The sequence below is a fragment of the Abramis brama genome (genome assembly GCF_963993115.1).
Source record: "Abramis brama genome assembly, chromosome: 19".
Taxonomy (NCBI): Eukaryota; Metazoa; Chordata; class Actinopteri; order Cypriniformes; family Leuciscidae; genus Abramis; species Abramis brama.
Window position 1 is genome coordinate 34210612 of NC_139981.1, and position 17383 is coordinate 34227994.

The following is a 17383-nucleotide window of genomic DNA, read 5'->3' on the forward strand; positions in this document are numbered from 1 at the left end:
TCAACCCTTTCTATTGGCTGGTTATTGACTAACAAAGTGGGAATGATGGAAATATCCTTACGGAAGTCAACAACCAGTTCCTTTGTTTTAGAGGCACTGAGGCCAAGACAGCTCTGCTTGCACCACTCCGCAAAAATGTCCATCTCAGTCTGTAACTCTCGTAGTGAATGAGTGGTGTCCATGATCACAGTATCGTCGGAATATTTAGTATATATTATACCTGGGTTATTGCTCCTACAGTCATTAGTGTATAGTGTATACAGAACCGGTGAGATTACAGAGCCTTGTGGGGCTCCGGTGGATACTGTCCTAGACGAACTGAGGTGACCGTCGACTCGGACCCTCTGGTGTCTATCTGTCAGAAAAGACAGGATCCATAGAATAAGGTGCGGGTTCACGTCCATTTGGAGCAATTTTTGTCCCATCAGGTGAGGTTGCACTGTATTAAAAGCACTCGAGAAATCCACCAAGACCAGTCTAATGAATGACCTGATGACCTGGGCTTTTCAAGATGGGAATGGCATGCAGCAGTGTTAATATGGCATCATCCACACCTCTGTGCCGTTTGTATGCAAACTGAAGGGGGTCAACATGCAGACTGACCTCCAGTCTCCAGTTCGGTGTCTCACTATGGGATGTCCTGACTCCCGTATAGCCAGATAGCCTGCCTCCTTGTCAAGGCTCGATATTGTGACCATTTTGGTCGCATATGCTCCTGAAATTTAATCTGTGCGACCTAAAAATATATTTGGGACATTTGTGCGAGTGCCAATAATGGTTGTGGTGCGACCCGTTTTCACTTCTGTAAAAAACTTTTATAAAAGCGAATTACGTCACAGTGTGTACCTTATGTGCGCTGATACGCGATGGCCGGACCATCATTCTATCCAACGTTATATAACCAATCCAGCGGTTTTCCTGCATTGGATTTCTTTCCGCCGCCAAAGCCTTGTGTGATCGGTGAGTGATGTAGAATAGAACGACTGCGCTTGACATACGAGTACGAGAGAGAGAGCCCCGGCCGCGCGCGCACTCACGCCTTCAAACAACACGAGCGCTGTCTTGCTCTCTCTCCCTCGCGCATATTAATCAAAATCATTAGACCCGATGGAAAAAGGGCGGAAGACCAAGGTTTCACGTGGAGCGTTCTGAGATTACCGCTGAGTGTGAATCGTGCTAAAAAATAAACTGCCGGGATAATCACACAACGCGTGCCGTAGGCTAGGCTACACGTCCACTAATGACACGTCCCATTCGTGAACTAATGACTCATTTGAACCGATTCACTTTAATGAACGGTAATAACATCTGATCTGTCCAACACTGAACTCACGAGACGTCCGAATCGGTGTATAACAAATCGGTAACACTTTACAATAATGTTCCATTTATTCAATTCTAGTTAACTACATTAGTTAACATGTACTATTAATAAACTGCACTTTGTTAATTTGTTAACCATTGTTAGTTAATTTCAACATTTAGGCTACTAATAGCCTACATTATTAAAATAATTGTTTTTATTTTTTAACATAGTTAATGCACTGTGAAGTAACATGAACAATGAACGGCTGTATTTTTATTAACTAACATTAACAAAGATTAATACAGCTTATTAATAGCAATAGCGTGCCAAGTAGAATACGCAGGGACAGGTGTGTGGCAAACAAATCAGGTTTATCAGGTTCGATTATTAAGGCTGTTAATCGGCAGGTCGTTCCGCTCTATTGGCAGAGCTATATGTCAAATAACACACCGCATACACCATCGCCCAAGAAGAGCTTTACAGCTATGTTGCAGCTCATGGAGAAAGAGCAGAGTCGCGATTAACATGACGCATGCAAATGACAGATCATGTGCCAATATCATCGGGGTGAGATGATATAGAGCCAGAAGACCAAACATCAAATCTTGGCCACAGGATGTGTAAAGCCCCAGTGAAATGAAATCTGTTACTATATAATGTGTAGTTGTGGTGCTCCTAACTGTCTGAAGCACCAGTGCTACCAAGTAAAAAAGTTAATTTCGAGCCCTGCTTGTGGAGTGTGCCTGTAAACCAGCTGGGGGCACACGACTCTGACTGGGATATGCCAGGGGAATCGCCACCACTGTCCAGTGTGACAAACTCTGCTCAGTACGTGCTTCTGCCAGGACACGAGCAGCTGATCACTCCCTGAACCTCTGCTTCTCTCCGTGTGAATGCGGAAAGCACACACTGGGAACAACACATTTAACTTCTGCTGTTCTGATGAAGCAGAAGGCTGTGGATAGAACGCTCTAGCTCAAAATGAGTGATAGAATTAACTAATTATGCAGAATACAATGGTAAATATTAAACTGATGTGTTGTCAATACAATATTTAACACCACAATAAATAGGTTATGATTTTACCCCATAATTCAACATATTGACAAAATCAATATGAGCTGAATAATGACCGTCTCTTTAGAGCTGATGTACAGCCGTTTGAATGAGTTTCATAATTGATGAAGTTTACAACATGAACAGTTATTGATCCGTTTATCACAGTGTAAAAGTCTTTACTGAGCGCTGTACGTCGCTCCACGTACCGTTGGTGTCGCTTCATGAAAGCCTGTATTGCAGTATTTGTGAATCTATAATTGATATTTCTAACTGACATGCTAAAGCCACAGAAACACTGTCTGTGTGTTATAATCGTTTTCTTCTCCTCCTCAACAGTTGTATCCCAGAATCAAACCTCGCCACAGGAGTCTGGCGTAAACGAGCGAAGACTTCATTATCATCATCATCATCAGTGAACCTCTTCATCATCATCATCAGTGAACCTCTTCATCACGCTCTTTCTTCAGTCCTGTTGGATGTTACTGTGATATTCTTTCTGTCTCTCTTGACGATATGATTGAATAGAATTAGCTGATTAGAATGAACTTTATATTTGTATATCAAGACTTTTTCCACTAAAGTGTATTTTCACAGGTTATTGTGGCCTGCATTTTGTATTCCGCGCTTTATTGAAGGATTTTTGGAGACAGGGCAATCCTGGACAATATTTTGATGTTTTTCTCATATGCACAATGTTTAAGAACTGAAATGTAAATGTGTGTGTTGAAGCATGCTGGAAAAGTGGAGTTACTACAGTGAGTTTCTGCCTCGATTATGAGAGTTCGTTGAGACTGGAGATGAACGTGATATTGTGACAGATTTTATTATGCATTCCTTTCTTCTGTTCTGCAAACACACCTGTGTTTTACATCTTCAGACTCAAACCAGCTGGAGGTGAAATGTCATGTGATCAACGAATAAAAAGCCACTGAACAGTTGTCATATATGAGTGAAGTGTGTAACGGTGTCTCAACATCTTGTGTTTGTCTAAATACTTTGGTCTTACTGGCTAAAATTGATGTTTGTTTTTAATGACTCTATAAGTTCAATTAATCCATCAAAATACAAGGAAAATATTTTATCTTTTTAAATATGAGGGAAGAACAAAACACTAAACTAGGTTCAGGTTTTTATCTGGCAAAAAAAGACTAAATACAGCTACAGGTTTTATTTTACCATGCAGAAAATATATAAAAAGAAAAAGGCATGCATTGACTACAACATAATCAGTTATTAATATTCTGTTGGATCTCTTGGTTTTGCATGTTCATCATTTCTTTGTTTGACAGTCTTGACAAAAATTAAGTTGCAGAATTTGTCATGCGTATAAGTTCAGATCAATGAGGCCATTATCAAAACCTGTCCTAATTTAAAGAAAACAAGTTGACAAAAAGACTGAATACAATATCCGTGAGTCCTGAAGATACCGGTGTGAGTTCAGTTCTCACTCCAGTTAATAACCGAACTAACGTGTGTGAATGTAATGGTATTGAGGACTCAAACACAGACTGGCGACAGTATTCTGAATCACACTGAACACTGTTTTACTGATTTTTGATATTTTCTTTAGAAAATAAACACCATACAAAGAGTTGTTTTGCTGCATGCTGGGATGGCGGCTGGTTTTGAGCGTTTCCCAGTGGAACTAGGCCATGTTTACACATAATCAGGAGGAAAAGAGCCGATAATAACGGCCGACGCGGCGACTGTATTCTCCCGTCCTGTGTGACTGTGAAAACAGGCCAGTTCTAAACAAGTGATGAATTATGCAGGCTTTTGTTGCTCTATAAACGCTCATGAAGTGTAAAGAAAGAGCAGTGGAAAGTGGTCGGAGTGTGTGTGGGTGTGTTTTTGGAAGGGAGGTCGCTCAAACCTCTCTCACACACACACACACACACACACAGCTTTAGTAAAGCATGGCACAGGAATACAGAGGCATCGATCTTCTGCTGCCTGAGGAAAAAGTAGGACCTCTGTATGTGTTGATGCTGCTCTCCTTCTTCCCTCTGTACTGCTGGTTCCGCGGAGGAGGTGAGAGTCTGAAGTCTCTGCTTTTACTGTATTTACTGTATCTTGAGAGGACAGTGGTTTGGTCACAGGAGAGTACGGATGATGATGGGAACGGGACACGACTCGAGAGCCAGATCCACACTGAGCTCCAGCTCTGATATTAATCATATTTTAAGCATGTTTTTCTCTTAATGTCAATGTGGTTCTTTTGTAAATAAATGCAAAGATGTCACATTATTGGCTTTAAAAAAGCACAAAAGGTTTAAAACCTGTGTTTGTTCTCTGTACAACACAGGTCAAAAAAAGTTTGGAATAATTAATATTTATTGATGTTTTTGAAAGACTCTTCTGCTCACCAAAGCTCAAAAATACTGTGAAAACATTTAAATATTATTCCAATGTAAAACAGCTGTTTTCTATGTGAATATAAAGTGTAATTTATTCCTGAATTTTCAGCATCATTACTCCAGTCTTCAGTGTCACATGGTCCTTCAGAAATCATTCTAATATGATGATTTGATGCTCAAGAAACATTTATTATTATTATCAATGGTATAATTATTGTGGAAACACTATGGTGATGCACTATCATTCAAATGGTCAGGTCAGTGAGATTTTTCATCAAGGATGCATTAAATTGATCAAACACAACAGTAAAAACGTTTATAATTTTACAAAATATTTAAAGTCCCCCTGTGGTGAATATCCAGCTTTTAATGTTGTTTATGTGTCTATGTGTTTTTAATATGCTTTAAGACAAACCATGTGTAAATTCATAAGTCGACACCATTGCTGAGTATTTCCTCCTTAAAGGGTTAGTTCACCCAAAAATGAAAATGCTGTCAGTAATTACTCACCCTCATGTTGTTCCAACCCCGCAAGACCTTCGTTCATCTTCGGAACACAAATTAAGATATTTTTGATGAAATCTGAGTGCTGGATCACTCCTCCACAGGCTTATGGACACTATAACTTGCTGGCCCAGAAAATGTATTAAAGACATTGTTAATATAGTCCAAGTGACTACAGTGGCTCAATCTTAAGTTTATAAAGCGACGAGAATACTTTTTATGCGCAAAAACAAACAAAAATAACAACTTTATTCCACTTTTCATTTCCTTCTCTCTGGGCCTCGAGTCTTTCCAGGTAGTGTAATAGCGTAGCGCGTCTGTGTTGCACGTCACCACGTAGGTTCACTATACATAGTTCCCACAGGCCAATTAATGTCACGTGACCTCCCCGGAGACGCCATCTTTGAGGGCAAAAGCTGCTGTGTTTACAATGTTTTACCATACTGTCTATGAGTTTTACAAGCAAATTTCGAATATTTCTTTCCATTTATAATGTTACGAAAATCATGAAGAGACAAAGTGACAGAGATTATAAAGAGACTCTATTAACACAAGACAGAGAGAGGTACAATGCGAAAATTTCAGTCATAAATGGTGTGGATCCGTATGCGCTAACAAAGGAAGCACTGAGCACTGATTATGCAGCTTTGCCTCAGATACAGTATTATCATGTGTATCATTATCTGGTATTGGCTAGGAGTTTTAATACATGTGAGCAATTCCGAGCCTGGAAATATGTGCATGAATATGAATATACACGGTATGAAAATAAATAAAACTCGCGTGCAAATTAATTAATGTAATGCGGAACTACTTTATACGCGGGTTCTTTAGGGACATAATCTGAGATTGCCGTGCTGGAATGTGTGTGTGTGAGTGTGTGTGTGTGAGAGTGAGAGAGTCGCAGGCGCGATCGAACAGTGGAAACAATGTTGTTTTTGTATGTTTTTAATATCTCGTCATTTTGTTCATACAGGACATAATTCAAACTGCAAAGTGTTAACTTCTATTTGTGTACACTCGCAATAAAAAACAACAAATTCTTGCGTGTTTTGAGGGAGTTTCTTTCCTGTTTATCCTCGCCAGCCATAACCTCCGTCGTTGTTCTGACAAAAGCTTAACGTTAGTCTTCTCACATTCATGAAGTCTAATGACGGGTATACTGTAAAATCCAAATTTAACTGAACCTCCGGCACGATTTAAACATCCATTGACCCAGCAGGAGATCACCATTTTCACTTTTTATCACGAAATTAACTCGCTTCAGCTTCTTCTACTATTGTTCTGCCCACAGAAATGGCGCCGGGTCGGCAAATGCCCGTATGTTGTGACGTCATGTGGGAACTATGTATTGGGCGACGCTGGTCATGTGTGTGATACGTGGTGACGTGCAACAGACGCGCTACGCTATTACACTACGTGAAAAGACTTATCCATTTTTTTATATCAGCTATGCATTCCGTTAATTTTGTTAATTGGTAAGTTTCGTCAGGGCGTGAAGAAATATAGAGCTGAGTATCATCAGCATAACAGTGCAAACTAATGCCATGCTTCCTAATGATATCTCCTAAGGGAAGCATGTACAGAGTGAACAGCAGCGGTCCTAGTACTGAGCCTTGTGGTACGCCATACTGAACTTGTGATCGATACGACATCTCTTCATTTACTGCTGCAAACTGATAACGGTCAGATAAGTATGATTTAAACCATGCTAATGCAAATCCACTAATGCCAGCATAATTTCCGAGTCTATTTAAAAGAATGTTGTGGTCGATAGTGTCAAATGCAGCACTAAGATCAAGTAACACTAATAGTGAGATACAACCGCGATCGGATGATAAGAGCAAATCATTTGTAACTCTAATGAGAGCAGTCTCAGTACTATGGTACGGTCTAAATCCTGATTCAAAATCCTCACAGATATCATTTCTTTCTAAAAAAGGAACATAGTTGTGAGGATACTGCCTTTTCTAGTATCTTTGACAGAAAAGGTAGATTTGAGATTGGCCTGTAATTGACTAATTCTGTACGATCAAGTTGTGGTTTTTTTAACAAGCGGTTTAATCATAGCCAGCTTAAAAGTTTTTAGTACGTATCCTAGAGAAAAAGATGAATTAATGATATTAAGAAGAGGATCTAGGACCTCTGGAAGCATCTCTTTCAGTAGCTTAGTCGGTATAGGGTCTAACATACATGTTGTTGATTTAGATGATTTAACGAGTTTAGTAAATTCTTCCTCTCGTATAGCAACGAATGAATCAAATTTTTCCTCAGGGAGACTACAATGCACTGCCTGATGCGATACTGTAGTAGACGGTTGCATAGTTATAATTTTCTCCCTGATATTATCAATCTTATAACTGAAGAAGTTCATAAAGTCATTACTGCTGTGCAAACTTCTGGGCTTGAAGCTTTATTTTTCGTTAGTTTAGCCACTGTTTCAAATAAATACCTGGGGTTTTGTTTATTTTCTTCTAATAGGGTTGAAAAATAAGCAGATCTAGCAGCTTTTAAAGCAGATCTGGCTGCTCTCTTAAGGGCCCGAGTGTGCTCGTTGTACCACGGCGTTGGACTATTTTCTTTAATCTTCTTTAAGTGCAAAGGAGCAACTGTGTCTAAAGTGCTGGAAAAGAGAGAGTTAAAAGTTTCTGTTGCAATATCGAGTTCTTCTAAGCTATCTGGGATGCTGAGATGATGAAACTGATCAGGAAGATTATTAATAAAGCAATCTTTAGTGGCAGAAGTGATAGGTCTCACATATTTGTAACACGGAGTCGGCTTTGCAGCCTTGGCTAAATGAAGTTTACACGAGACTAGATAATGATCTGAGATGTCATCGCTCTGCTGCAGAATTTCAACGGCATCAACATCTATTCTGTGTGATAATATTAGATCTAGAGTATGATTACGACGATGAGTAGGTCCTGACACGTGTTGTCTAACTCCAATAGAGTTCAGAATGTCTTTAAATGCCAATCCCAATGCATCTTTTTCATTATCCATATGTATATTAAAATCACCAACAATTATGACTTTATCTGCAGCCAGTACTAACTCTGATAGAAAGTCAGCAAATTCTTTGATAAAGTCTGTATGGTGCCCTGGTGGCCTGTATACAGTAGCCAGTACAGATCTCAAAGGTGATTTATCATTTACACTAGATAGTGTTACATTAAGCACCAACACTTCAAAGGAATTATATTTGAAACTAGACTTCTTAGTAATTCTGAAAATATGACTATAAATTACAGCAACACCTCCCCCTTTGCGTTTCAGACGAGGTATATATTCATAACAGTAATCTTGGGGGGTGGACTCATTTAAAGTAATGTAATCGTTTTGTTTTAGCCAGGTTTCTGTCAAACACAGCACATCTAGATTATAGTCTCTAATCATATCATTAACAATAAGTACTTTTGCAGTAAGGGATCGAATATTCAGCAACCATCAGAATATATCATTTGCTCATCTGTATTATATCTGTTTTTTATTTGTTGAACATCAATAAAAAATTTACCCTTAGATGGGTTTGGAGGTTTTTAGTATGTCCTAATTCGGGAAACAGACACAGTCTCTATATGTTAATATCTAGGTGAAAGAGGCTCTATGTGATGGGATTTATCTGACCTTGGTGACGTGAGGCCGCTAGCAGACGGTCGGTTTAGCCAGTCTGTCTGCTTCCTGACCTGAGGCCCAGATTGTCATGTTTGATCTCTAAGACTATGTGCCATATTACTAGAGAGAAGAGCAGCACCATCCCAGGAGGGATGAATACCATCTCTTTTCAACAGGTCAGGTCTGCCCCAAAAACTTTCCCAGTTGTCTATGAATTCTATATTATTTTGCAGACACCACTTAGACAGCCAGCCATTGAGTGAGGACAGTTTACTAACTATCTCATCACTCCTGCGAACAGGAAGGGGGCCAGAGCAAATTACTGTGCCTGACATCGTACTTGTTTTGTCCCGCGACTACAGCGTCTCACCGTCACCCAGTTGCCCTGATGCACGGGCTCTACAGCCAGAACCGAACAATGTACAGAGTTCACTAAGCTAGTTGCATCCACAGCAGTATCTAAAGCCCTTGCACTCTTACAATTAACCTTGATTAAAGTTTGGATGCGTGTCTCTAGTTCTTAAATCTTCCTGTCAGCTTGACTATCTCCCTGCATTTATCATGTAAATCTTGCGCTAACGGTGAAGGCTATGCTATACATGTTACATGAAGTGCAAGTGACAATAAGAGGAGAAGATGCCATGACTCACCGTGTTTGTTGACTGATCCTACTCACCTTGTTTGATGAAATCGTAAAAGGCGCGATATATATATAGTAGAGTAGTAGATATATATATAGTAGTAGAGTAGATATATATATATATATATATATATATATAGTAGTCAACATTTGAAGTGGATCACAAAATTACATCAAAGTTGTCCTAAGACAAGAACGCGTATTGCTCAAAATTCATGTATAACTTTCATGAATGGTTTTGATGATTGATATATATAATTGAATGAGAGGTTGATTCTCTTACAGAGAGCAAAGAGGATGAGATCCAAATTTCCTTTGTTTGCCATCGACCTGAAGGTCTGGAAATACTACAGGAAGAGACCAGATTCAGCAAGAAAGAGCTGCAGTTCCTCTACAGGGCCTTCAAAAATGTGAGTGTTCCTCTACTAAAATAATATAAGGTGGAAAGCCAGTACATCAACAGGGAATATCACCATCATATAGAACAAATAATTGTCTACGTTTCCATAACAATGTTTAATTCACTATATTGTATTATGTTGAAGGTTTTCAGTGTTTATGTTATGAACTGTTGTGCGTTTCAGGAATGTCCCAGTGGAGTGGTGAATGAGGACATCTTCAAACTCATTTACTCTCAGTTCTTCCCACAGGGAGGTGAGACAGCATTGCTCCAATATACCTTCTGATTATACCTCTATTAATATTTTTGTTAATTATATACTGAACAAAATTATAAACGCAACACTTTTGTTTTTGCCCCCATTTTTCATGAGCTGAACTCAAAGATCTAAGACTTTTTCTATATACACAAAAGGCCTATTTCTCTCAAATATTGTTCACTGGATCTGTCTAAATCTGTGTTAGTGAGCACTTCTCCTTTGCCGAGATAATCCATCCACCTCACAGGTGTGGCATATCAAGATGCTGATTAGACAGCATGATTATTGCACAGGTGTGCCTTAGGCTGGCCACAATAAAAGGCCACTCTAAAATGTGCAGTTTTATCACACAGCACAATGCCACAGATGTCGCAAGTTTTGAGGGAGCGTGCAGTTGGCATGCTGACTGCAGGAATGTCCACCAGAGCTGTTGCCTGTGAACTGAATGTTCATTTCTCTACCATAAACCGACTCCAAAGGCATTTCAGAGAATTTTCCAGTACATCCAACCGGCTCACAACCACAGACCACGTATAACCACACCAGCCCAGGACCTCCACATCCAGCATCTTCACCTCCAAGATCATCTGAGACCAGCCACCCGGACAGCTGCTGCAACAATCGGTTTGCATAACCAAAGAATTTCTGCACAAACTGTCAGAAACCGTCTCAGGGAAGCTCATCTGCATGCTCGTCGTCCTCATCGGTGTCTCAACCTGACTGCAGTTCGTCGTCGTAACCGACTTGAGTGGGCAAATGCTCACATTTGATGGCGTATGGCACTTTGAAGAGGTGTTCTCTTCACGGATGAATCCCGGTTTTCACTGTACAGGGCAGATGGCAGACCACGTGTATGGCATCGTGTGGGTGAGCGGTTTACTGATGTCAACGTTGTGGATGGAGTGGCCCATGGTGGCGGTGGGGTTATGGTATGGGCAGGCGTATGTTATGGACAACGAACACAGGTGCATTTTATTGATGGCATTTTGAATGCACAGAGATACTGTGATGAGATCCTGAGGCCCATTGTTGTGCCATTCATCCACGACCATCACCTCATGTTGCAGCATGATAATGCACGGCTCTGTACACAATTCCTGGAAGCTGAAAACACACAAGTGTTGCACTGCGTGAGGCAAATGGTGGTCACACCAGATACTGACTGGTTTTCCCCCATTACTCTCTCTCTCTCAAACACACACCCATCTTACTCTAGGTGGCGCTATAGTAAATAAGTTTATGTTTTTGCTGTTATTTCTGCGACTGTACAAGCTAGATTTTTCCTAACGTGGAACAAAACATATCTCTGATTTCCTGGTCCCCTATAAAATTGTTCTGTCGCAATGTTCAGAAGATATGGTTCATGGGTCCAAAAAAATTATTAGCTTATATCTGTTAAGATATTTGGCAAATGAAAATACTTTTGATAACTTATTGTCATACATGCACCCATTTTTGCGTGAATGAAGGGATACTTGAGGCTTGTCGATGCTGCTGTGGTGGCAAAGCTTGCAATGCACTGAATTTGAAATTAGGCTGATGGATTGAACTTGTAACTAGAAATTATTTTATGTTTTTTTTCTTCTTTCTTTTATCTTTTTTACCTTAATTTTGGTTGTTTCCTTTCTTTTCCCAAACTGCTTGGACCCAAATGATAGTCTTGTGATAGTAGGCTGAGTATTTTTAAATTCAAATCCCCTTTCTCTCTCTCTCTCTCTCTCTCTCTCTCTCTCTCAGATTCAAGCAATTATGCACATTTCCTATTCGAGGCATTTGATACTAACAAGAATGGCTGTTTGAGTTTTCAGGTAAGCTGTAGCCTTTCGTTTGAGGTACTGGCATGATAATGTGAACATTTGAGAGCCAGGTTTTCTTTCTAGACCAGGGGTTTTCAGTCCTGGTCCTGTTTGTCTTCACACTTGATTCAGATCATCAGCTGGTAGAAAACTCTCCATGAACTCAACTAAGAAAGACAGAGAAAATGTGCAGAACCTAAAACACTCTTTAGTAAAGATGTATTTATTAAGCAGATTTATTTTTCTTATAATGTTGTTATTGTTTATTTTACAGGAGTTTGTTGCTGGACTGTCACTCATCCTTAGAGGCTCAATGTATGACCGGCTAAATTGGGCATTTAATTTCTATGACAATGATAAAGATGGATTCATCACAAAAGAGGTTCGTTGATGGGGTCATCAGCATTCACATGAATATACTGTATCACATTGGTGCATTTAGAAAGACAAGTTTAAAAATATCTGTCTGTGTATGTGGTTTCGGTCTTTCAGGAGATGTTGAAAATCATGAAGTCGATTTATGATATGATGGGGAAGTACGTGTATCCATCCTTGCATGACGATATTCCCAGAGAACATGTGGAACACTTCTTTCAGGTGAACTCAAACACACAAGAAGTTCATTTCAATTCTTTCAATTAGAATCAAGGAGGCTTGTTCTCACGCCTCAATAATAACAAAGTCCAAAGGACAATACATAGGAACATAGAAAACATAGCACAGGCAGGGCCAAGATGGAGAATGTGGGAGGAGCCAGGGCGGAATATCCAGCAGGAGGGCCAGGATGCAGACAAATCTCTCAGGAACGACACTCTTGGCCGACACAGAACCGGCAGATATTTCTCAATTGGCTGACTTGACACAGACAGAGGAGGTGGGAGTGGGAGGCAGGGCGGGAACACAGACTCCAGTAACTCGGAGCTGGGTGATGTGACAGGTTCAGTGCAGGGTGACAAGACAGGCAGGATACACTCTCAGTCAATCAGTAAAATCAGTAAATCTTCCTCTGCCTCAGTAGAGGGGATAGGGCTCCACTTCGTCCTCTCAAACTCCATCAAGATTCCCTCTGGGACTGACGATGTGGCCAGCTCACACACCTGGTCAGAAGTGTCTTCGGGCTCTGGCTCCGGGATGATCCTTGGCACAGTCTTTTCCTTCACTGGTGCTGATATCGTGGTGGGCTCTGACTCAGGTTCGTCCTTTGCTGTGGTGGTGGCTGCGGCTGGTAGCCGTTTTCCTCCTCACTCTCTCAGATGGTGAAGGGGGAACCATTGTGGAGGAGTACCCACTTCACATACTCCTTAAAAGTCCCTAGAGGCTCGACTCCTGGCAACCGCACTCTCGTCTCAGCGTTCAACCTTGTCCAGAAAGGCACACACAGACAGGCGTCATCGTAGTGGACAAGGTGGTGGAGATCCATAAAAGCCAGTGTGTGCCTTTCTAGGGACTGGTTCCCCTGTGAGGATACGATCTGATGATAGATCCATATTTGATCAGTTCTTCTGTCCCAATCCAGTTGAAATAAAACGTGAGGAAACAATCTAAACTCAGCTGCATAAAGTTTTTATCAAACAAAAGAAAAACCAAACACTTAGGGCACAAGAACAGAAGCACCGGGGTAGACTATACCGCAACAGGAACTGACAAAGAACTGAAAGAAACACAAGAACACAAGATTGTTGCAAAGAAAGGCTTAAATACACAACTCAATGAAATAAACCACAGGTGTAACTGAATCAGTAACCAAGGCAACAAACATGGTAATTAACAAAGGCTGGAAAACTAGAACAAAGGAATCATGCATAAAACACAGGAAAACTGAACATAACCCTGACATATAAATAGAACCTTCAAATTCTTGACTCAATTTTGAAGAACACTTTATGCCAAAAGGTTCTTTTAAAGGTGAAATGTCTTAAATGATTGCATAATACTTTCATGTTTAAGGGATTGTTTTAATTCTTTCTAGTGATAAAGTATGTTTACAAGCTGTTTAATTCATAAAATGTATTCAAAATAAAAAAGTGACTTAAAACAAAGTTAATTGAAACTAAATCCACAAAATGATCCCATGATGGGAACCGCTAAAAGGTTCTATATATGAAACGCGTGACAGAACCCTTTAAGCTTCTATGTAGAACCTTTTATAGAATAGTGAATAAAGAAATTGTAAGATTATGACTTTGACAAACTGCTTTTGTGCTAAATGCATGAATGTAAATGTAAGACTTCAAGGCTTGAAGAATGCATCCTTAACTTGAAAATATTTTCCAGAAAATGGACAGAAACCGTGATGGAGTGGTCACCATTGAAGAGTTCATGGAGTCATGTCAAAAGGTTAATCTCCATCACTCATTACTGTTATCCGAATGCAATACAAACAAATTCAGACATAAAATACTTCAAGGGAGAATTGCAGAAAGCAGGTTTAACTTACCATGACATTAATCCTGAGTTCATAGAGAAGCAGGCATTGTCCCTTTAACTCATAACCAGTATAACTGTATATTGTGCCAAGCCTATACATTACACTAAATAGCTAAATACTTTTTTCTTATATATATAAATAAACAAAATGTATACAGAAAACTAAGAAGACACTGAACCATGAACATAGAAAACGTAGGGCTTAAATACACACAAAGTAATCAACGGAACTAAGAACAGCTGTAATACTAATGAGTAACTATGGAAACTTACTAGCAAACAGAACTAACTACCAAACCGAAATAGAGAATGAAAACAAAACCTAAAAAAAACGAGACTGTCATGGTTATGTGTTGTTGATTACTAACATACCCTGAAAGTTCCCCCAGTTTTGGGTACTAAAAAGCTTAGGTATACAGCGTACTCCGGGAAAACTTACCCAGTTTAGTTGTTAAATCTGCTTTCTGTAATATCCCACAGGAAAGTGTGACTCTTTCCAATTACTCTTCTTTCTTTTCTGTTTATTTGAGGATGAGAATATCATGCGGTCAATGCGTCTGTTTGACAGCGTCTTTTAGGAGTTTCTGCCCGGCTGTGGATTTCAGAACCACATTCTTCTCTCTCCATCAAGAAGTTATACATTTGCCATATAGGCCTATATATATTTATTTTTTCTTAGAAACTTCATTTGTGTGACTATCTTCCCTGAAGACAGAGACACACAATTTTTTAAAGAGCTCATTTTAGCTTCTCATGGAAACATCAGTGTGCAAATATATGTTCTGGTTTTATCCATACGTTTATTTTTATTTTTTATTCTAATTCATTGTTCCAAATGCCAGAGACGGTTAAAGTTGAAAAGGGTCACGCGCTTACGTATGATACTAGAATATTCTGGTGAGTAGTATAGAGCTCAATTCTGATCATCTTCTTACTGTGTTTAGCTGTATTTGCTGTGTTTGAGTCTAAGAACGCTCATTGGTTTCCAGAGTGTTTGGATTATAATTTCCACCAACTGCGGAATCAATAGGTTTCCATTAAAGTCAATGTGTGTATTTTCACTGACTGCGGAACGGCTGCGTTCCGATTCCGGCGATCCGCAGCCCTCCGGAGCAGATACGCAAGTATCTCTCTACAAAGACTGCCTTTTCTTTTGGCCATAACATCAGCCTAGAGGGTCATTGAGTTGCAGTCATTCCACAATGCATTAGGTGGTGATCAGAGGATAATCATGCTATGCTTTGGCCAAGCCCAGATTTGTAGCCTAAGGTGTCAACACAGTTCGCTCACTATTCTGTGATTTGCCCTTCTGATGATGCTCCTAATCCAGCACTGTCCAGCTTGAGTGTTGCGGCGATATGTGTCAACAACAGTGTTATGGCACACCACCGAATAGTTGATTATCCATTTTGGTCCGTGTCGGAGAGGTGCATCCTTGTCTAAGCAACGGCTATCTCATTGGGGGATAGACACCATTTCCAATGCTTATCACTTGGTACGTCACCCAGTTCCAGCGTTTGTGAAGTGCCATTCTACTTGTGCTGTTCCCACTTCTTGGTATCTCCCTATCAGACATACTGTATGTCCAGCAGCCACATGAGTATCACCTTCCACATTTACAAGATTTTACAGGCTAAATGTTGCCTCCCTGACTTCAGTTAGCTCTGCTGTATTTACAGACAATGTTTAGGGTTCAGTCCTTGTGACTTGTTTAACCGTCTCTGGTGGCCTGGAACTATGAAATAGAATGCTGGTTACTGATATGTCATTGGTCAAGGTCAGGTGTGACTGAATTCAATTCTATTTCAAGTCACATTTATTTGTATAGCGCTTTTCACAATACATATCATTTCAAAGCAGCTTTACAGAAAATGCATGAGTCCTTAGTACCATTTAGAGTGATCTGTTATCAGAGGTAACTTTATACAGTTATGCATTTCAGAAATGTACATATATTCTTAAGCCACATTTTATGTTTCACATGCTTGCATTTCTCTGTTTGGAGAATACTAATATATTTGAGTATAAGTCGAAAGCTTTAGCTTCATGTGTCCAACTCCATTCATATCACTTGCTCATTTAGTTTGTCTTTTTCTGTTTTCTTTCTTTTGAATCACTGAATGAATAACTAATCATAAATTAATCACTGAATGAATGAATCACTCACTGCTCTTGACTTAATTAGCAGTTATAATAAGAATCAACCTTTAGCTCATCCAGTCAAGCAGTGTTCTGTTTTACATCTTATTGTTCAATTTCTATATTATTTCTGACTTGAAAGCTACTGTTTAATAGACCTATACTTTACCTGAAAAACTTAACACACTCTTTGGTTTATAATTATTGCTTTCTATATTTTATATTTTATAGAACTATTTTATATATATATAGCATTATCATGAAGTCAGGTTTTGGTCTTTTAATTCCCACCTCTTGAAGATAATTAATTGAAGTTTTCAATGTCAGTTATTCAATAATTCCATGTAAATATTATATTGTGTATTTTTGTATTTTCAAATGACAAATTACTTGTATTTTAATTAAATACATTTCTCACACATTTCTCAATACATTTCTGCCTCTCAGTGTTTCTGTCGCTCAGTGTTTCTCAGTGTTTCTGCTTAAATCCAGTCACATGCTCTTCTGCCACTCAGTTCGTCTGAACATTTTATGCATTAGGCAAGGGAAAATGACCTAAAAAAAAATGATACATGAAAATACATCAGAATTATGTATTATTTGGGTGGGTTTCAAGTAGGGCTGTCACTTTTGTGAAAAAATCCTGTTCGATTTTTGAGACATAAGTGTTCATTGAATCGACTGTAAAATCGATTTTCCATGTCTAAAGACGTTTCCATATTAAACGCCAAATATGGGCAAATCCACGGACAAGCTAATATATATGATGATTTATGGGCGTAGTTTCATGCACAATGACAAACAGGAGTGCAACATTCTCGAAAAACAATAAGCTGAGAGGACTGCCATAACATCAATGAAAAACATTAGGGGAGAGTGGG

At 39.4% G+C, this 17383-nt stretch overlaps 2 protein-coding genes across 4 annotated transcripts in view; both read left to right on the plus strand.

Moving 5' to 3' along the window:
- Positions 1–3302, plus strand: part of tp53bp2a (tumor protein p53 binding protein, 2a) — a 35241-nt gene extending 31939 nt beyond the window's left edge. For both annotated transcript variants that reach the window (XM_084093305.1, XM_084093306.1), the window contains one exon: positions 2702–3302. In XM_084093305.1, coding sequence (XP_083949431.1) covers positions 2702–2743 — 42 coding nt within the window. In that variant the 3' untranslated portion in view covers positions 2744–3302. The remainder of the gene's footprint in view (positions 1–2701) is intronic.
- Positions 3303–4257: 955 nt separating this feature from the next.
- Positions 4258–16934, plus strand: LOC311069906 (A-type potassium channel modulatory protein KCNIP2). Of its 2 annotated transcripts, XM_084093462.1 has the most exons (8): positions 4262–4396; positions 9767–9891; positions 10066–10135; positions 11878–11948; positions 12211–12318; positions 12429–12533; positions 14211–14273; positions 14894–16934. In XM_084093462.1, exons 1-8 carry the CDS (start codon positions 4282–4284, stop codon positions 14939–14941), a joined length of 705 nt encoding a protein of 234 aa, XP_083949588.1. In that variant the 5' UTR covers positions 4262–4281; the 3' UTR covers positions 14942–16934. The 2 variants fall into 2 exon arrangements, with proteins under 2 accessions (XP_083949587.1, XP_083949588.1); XM_084093461.1 differs by lacking the exon at positions 14894–16934 and having other exon boundaries at positions 4258–4396; positions 14211–14663.
- Positions 16935–17383: the final 449 nt, after the last annotated feature.